This window comes from Myxine glutinosa, chromosome 10 (assembly GCF_964187855.1).
Source record: "Myxine glutinosa chromosome 10, kmMyxGlut1.1, whole genome shotgun sequence".
Taxonomy (NCBI): Eukaryota; Metazoa; Chordata; class Myxini; order Myxiniformes; family Myxinidae; genus Myxine; species Myxine glutinosa.
Genome location: NC_136270.1, coordinates 114,633,198 through 114,637,989, shown reverse-complemented (window position 1 = coordinate 114,637,989; position 4,792 = coordinate 114,633,198). Strand labels below are relative to the sequence as shown.

The following is a 4,792-nucleotide window of genomic DNA, read 5'->3' as shown; positions in this document are numbered from 1 at the left end:
TTAATTGAATGTAATTATTCATGGGTTGAAAGAAAAAGCAGGATTTTGTAATCGCAGCCCGATAACTTTTTGAACAGCGCTATAAGTATATAAAAATGAACAAATAAAATTTACCGTTTCATTTCTGTCGTTATTTTCTTTCCATGTCAGGCCACAAACTTTGTGATCAGACGAGGGCTGCATATGTATCAAATGTACTTCATCAATATATTATTAAGTACATTCCAGAAAAGCATTGCTGTCATATATAATTTTCCACAACCTCCCAGTTTCAAGAGAAAATGCACAATATGTTTTCAGATGTACTTTATTCAGTCTTTATATACAAAGTATTTCTAAACATTGACATCTGAGTGCATCATTTTTCTACTTTATCTAAAATCCCTACAATCATTGTAACTGGGTGGGGATGGGGACCACAAATCTGCAATCTACATTTCATTTATACAAAGCATCGTTTTACAGGCGAGTCGCTCATGGCATATTAAGGCATCTTCTATACGAGGAGACTCGCGCAAACATCTAGAACGTCGTGGACATGGAAAAGTGTGAACGATCTGAAAAGTGTGGTGAATGTGCTCCAAAATATAATTGACTTCTGTACACGATCTTGAACGAGCAATTCCAGATTTGACGGAGAAAACCGACATGAAACCCAGACTCTGTCCCCGGCACCACCCCAAAGCTCGTCCTCAATTTTTAAGACAAATTGTGACGTTAAAAGGGAGTTAAAATTGGAATGATTATTTTTCTTATTATAAGGCCAAGTGTGAGACCCGAGAATTCACTTGCAGACCGAGAAACGAAATAAAACAGCAAAAAGTTCTCTCTTGCATTCACTTCATAGTACCATAATATCAGAACTGTAATGGCAAAATATAGTTTTAGTGTACAAAATATAATGCAAATCCTTTTGTTAGCTTGTTGTGAATGGAAGACGAGTCCTCATAGAGGATAAGTTTTTCAAACCAAGACATCTGCAAGCACGACTGCTCGGGATAAAGCGTCATTTTTACCCGGTGAGCCTTGCGTACTCGTACAGCCGCCACCTGGTAACTAGACGAGTGAAGAAATAAGGCTCTTTCGGTGAAGATTGCACAGCACGGGTGTTTCATCGCCATCGTCGTTAACATTACACTGCGACGTTAAGATAGCTCATCGAGGCTCAAGGACGCGTGAGTTGAGTGTACACGGGCTGTTCCCAGTGTTGCGGACCGTGCGACGGATGCAGCGCGGGGTTCTCAGACACGGGCGCGTACAGGGAGCGCTGCGCGGGACCCACGTACGAGAAGGACGGGTATGGGCCGCCCGGTTGACTCGCGCTCGCCGTGCCGTAGTAAGGGGTTGCACCTGCCCCGTGCTGATCTGCGTACTCGTATTGTCCGCGACTAGCCGAGAGGTCCGGAAATGCGGGTCCATAGTGCTGGATGCTGAAAGATCCGTAGCTCAGTTGTGGCGGTGAGTTCTGAACCGATTGTTGCTGCACCGTCGCGGTTGTCGGCTGTTGTTGTTGTTGTTGCTGCTGCTGTTGTTGGCTATAATGACCAGGGCTAAGCTGTTCGGTTTTGATATGGGCTCTGCCACTGCTCTGTGCTGCTTCCAGTGCCGAAGACAAAAGGCCATGCAACGGCGCTTTGCCCGCCCAGCCTAGCGCTGCGTATGCGCCAGAGTACGTGGGCTGTGCCGAGGGGCTGTGCACAACGTGTCCATTTTGTGGCAAATATTGGTCAAATTCATGCACGTCAAAGGGCTCCATGCTGGAGATCACCTCACTGCTCAACTCGCCCATGTCCATGGTTCCAAAATCGATGTGCTGACGTCCAGACTCCAGCAGGGGGCGACCCTCACGTTTGGCGTCTGAGCCTTTTCCTTGCTGGCTTTGTTGCTGCGGCACTTGCTGAACCTGGTGCTGGTGCTGTAGCTCCGTCTTTGGTGTGCTGGGTGGAGTTGGAGGGCTTTGGGGTTGTCCTGCAGGAAAATGGAGCAGAAGGAGAGTAAAAACCAGGCAATAGAGCAACTTCCTAGCATCATGGTTACAATTAACACAGACTGCAATTATCCTTACCAGGATGAGCTGTGGGCGAGAGGACATCAGTCAAATGTCCGGAGAGTGGAGAATCAGCCTGCAGTGCTTTAAAGATGGGGATCTGGGGGCCGTGTTGTGATTCCGGACTCTGCTCGCCTTCGCTCTGCCCATTCTTGGCAGACTTTCTCCGTCGGGGTTGGTACTTGTAATCAGGGTGATCTTTCTTATGTTGAATCCGGAGACGTTCCGCCTCCTCGATGAAGGGGCGCTTCTCGTTTTCATTGAGAAGACTGAGCAGAAGGGAATGGATAGGGGAAAATGGTATTTTTTATTTATGAATGTAATCAATGGAGGAACACATAGAACATTAGAACTTGTGGATCACTAGGTGGCAATGGCCCTTTAATAGCCATTATAACATTGGCGCCACTTGCCTAAGCCCCTGGCTTTGGGAGGGGATGTCGGATTTGGGTTGGGCATTCTAAGGGGAGGGGGAGGTGGGGGGGAGCCCTATGTGTGCAGGCAGTGCGGGTGCGGGGTCATGCACCAGTGCTGGGGTGGGGCACACATCAGGCCATACTTCCCCCCCGAACTTGTCTGCCCGGTTGGTTCAGGGGATCAGTGTTAAAGCACATGACCTCCTCTGGCATATGGAAGCATCACCATTACAGTACACTCAATAAAGAAGGAATAATTGTTAACACGGAGGTAGCCCAATCTCGCTGGTTAAAATTGCATCGTGAGGTTAGAGACCCCTTCCCCCCTCCCTCCCCATCAATTTTATTTTTCAATCAGGTACTCACCGCCATAACTTCCCGAGGGTCTTGCTGAGTTCGGCATTGTGCAGGTGTGGGTACTGATCAGCCAGCTTCCGACGAGCTGCCTGTGCCCACACCATGAAGGCATTCATAGGACGCTTCACGTGCGGCTTACTCTTACTCGAACCATTCACACGGACAGGCATAGGCACCAAGGTCCAGTCATAGCCCTTTAGGACCTGGCTCACAGCCTCACGGATGCTTTCCGGGAATTTGTCTTCCTCTCCGTACTTCTTGCATTCTTTCCGTGCTCCTCCGTCTTCGCTGTCTGAGCCAGTCAGTGACCCGGCTGGGGAGTGCTCCGATTCGGCGTCGGAGACCTCCGGGCTGGGGACGTGGGACATCATGTGCAGGCGCTCTTCGGCCATTGCTGTTGGCCGTTCGGCGCTCCCAGACAGTGCGGCTGCTTGAGTGAACCGGCTGGAGGGATGGTGAGGGTTTACAGGAAAAGCACTAGTAGAGCACACTCTAGTCGTACTGAGAGTGGGTTCGGAGCAATCTTTTATCGACCTTTTTGGGGAACTCGGTTCGTCTCGTACTGTTCACTCGGTTAGAGGTAGCAAAGCACGTCAGTCCCGAGATCCCCCCTTGCGCTTTTAAAGGGCGATTGCAGGGACTCCTCTGGGCCGGCCTAGAGCTCCAAGGCGGAGCCACTGAGCCCATTGGAAGGCACGCGGAGCTGGCCCTGATTGGTGGAAAGTTTGTGGGGGAACGGTGGAAGTTGGGAGGGGGAGAGGCGTGTGGCCAAGCGAGGGTGCAATGCAGGGGGAGAATAATTTAATGAAGAGGGAGGAGGGCAATGAGGTTGGGAATGGAGGAGGGAGAAGGAATTGCATCTCTGGAAGGCTAAACGTGCCATGGCTTCAATTTAATGAAGAGCCGTCAAAACAAGAGCGGCCTGGGGGCTAGTGGACACGCGGTGAGCCGGCGCCTTCCCAGCACGGTTTTGCCCCGGAATACACCTTGTTCTTTGGCTCTTCCCTGGAGTCCTTGTCTCGATTCAATCCGGAATCAGAAGGTCGGCTCAGGATTTAAAATCACAAGTCGCGGATTTAATAATTTGTATTTTTCTGTATTTGCCCAACCAACAATTGTATTAATCGGTAGTTCCCTTTATTATTCATGATTATTTCAAAATCGTACTATTATGAATGTCTACATTTAATTTGTGTGTATACGCACCTATTGTTAGCGAATGATCAAGTTTGCATTGTTTTGTTTTTTTCAAACTCCATAGAGCTTTTCAAATGTCTTTTTAATTTTCCGCATAAATACATCGGTACGTCATTTACTACTTCATCCGTAAATACTGTTTTTTAAATGATTTATTCCGGCATTGTCATTTACAAAATGAAAATTGCGCAATTTATATTGATTCAACTGAAAACATTAGCTTGTCAAGATGATTCTCAATTAAAATGACATTGAGGTCTCGTGAGGAAATAATGTGAGTGCACCTGTACAACTGCACACCTACCTGTCTGGGAATGTCCTTTTCCATCGTTATTTTGTAAAAGGCACACCTTGAGTGCAGTACGTGGTTTGTTAAATGTCTATTGCAGGTAAAACGGTGATCTATTCGTTATATCAATCGTTTTTCGTTAATTTAAAGCTTAAACACAAAATGTTTTTTTTTTAGCTTAAATTTGCAAACGTTTGGTCGTTATTTAATTCGTTGCGAATACCGAACATTCCGTTTTTGTTGAATACTACCAATCAACAAGTGACTAATTGACTGTTGTAATTTTGAGCGGACGGACCCTTTCGGACCCGCGACCAATGGATCGTCCGACGGTGCGGAAAGGTTCAAACGTTCAAAAACGTTGACCTGCTCCGAAAGTTAACGAACGGAGGGCGCGCATATGGTTGAACGTCACACGGGTACATTTTTCGCCGTGATTTCTTTTAATTATTTTTTCAACATGTGTTTTTAAACCATTCTCATTAT

General features: G+C 47.3%; 1 protein-coding gene across 1 annotated transcript; it reads right to left on the bottom strand.

Annotated features, from left to right (window-relative positions):
* Window positions 1–291: 291 nt before the first annotated feature.
* On the bottom strand, window positions 292–3,541 carry LOC137433848 (transcription factor Sox-9-A). Its single transcript, XM_068126243.2, has 3 exons — window positions 2,830–3,541; window positions 2,066–2,316; window positions 292–1,968 (listed from the first exon to the last, which is right to left on the bottom strand). Exons 1-3 carry the CDS (start codon window positions 3,210–3,212, stop codon window positions 1,166–1,168), a joined length of 1,437 nt encoding a protein of 478 aa, XP_067982344.1. The 5' UTR covers window positions 3,213–3,541; the 3' UTR covers window positions 292–1,165.
* Between the last annotated feature and the right edge of the window lie 1,251 nt (window positions 3,542–4,792).

Excerpts from the sequence above, each read along its gene's own strand:
- LOC137433848 (XM_068126243.2), bottom strand. The coding sequence starts at position 3,212 with ATGGCCGAAGAGCGCCTGCACATGATGTCCCACGTCCCCAGCCCGGAG. Across the intron at positions 2,317-2,829 it reads ACCCTCGGGAAGTTATGGCG|TCTTCTCAATGAAAACGAGA; the intron begins GTGAGTACCTGA and ends CCTTCTGCTCAG. Across the intron at positions 1,969-2,065 it reads CTCGCCCACAGCTCATCCTG|GACAACCCCAAAGCCCTCCA; the intron begins GTAAGGATAATT and ends ATTTTCCTGCAG.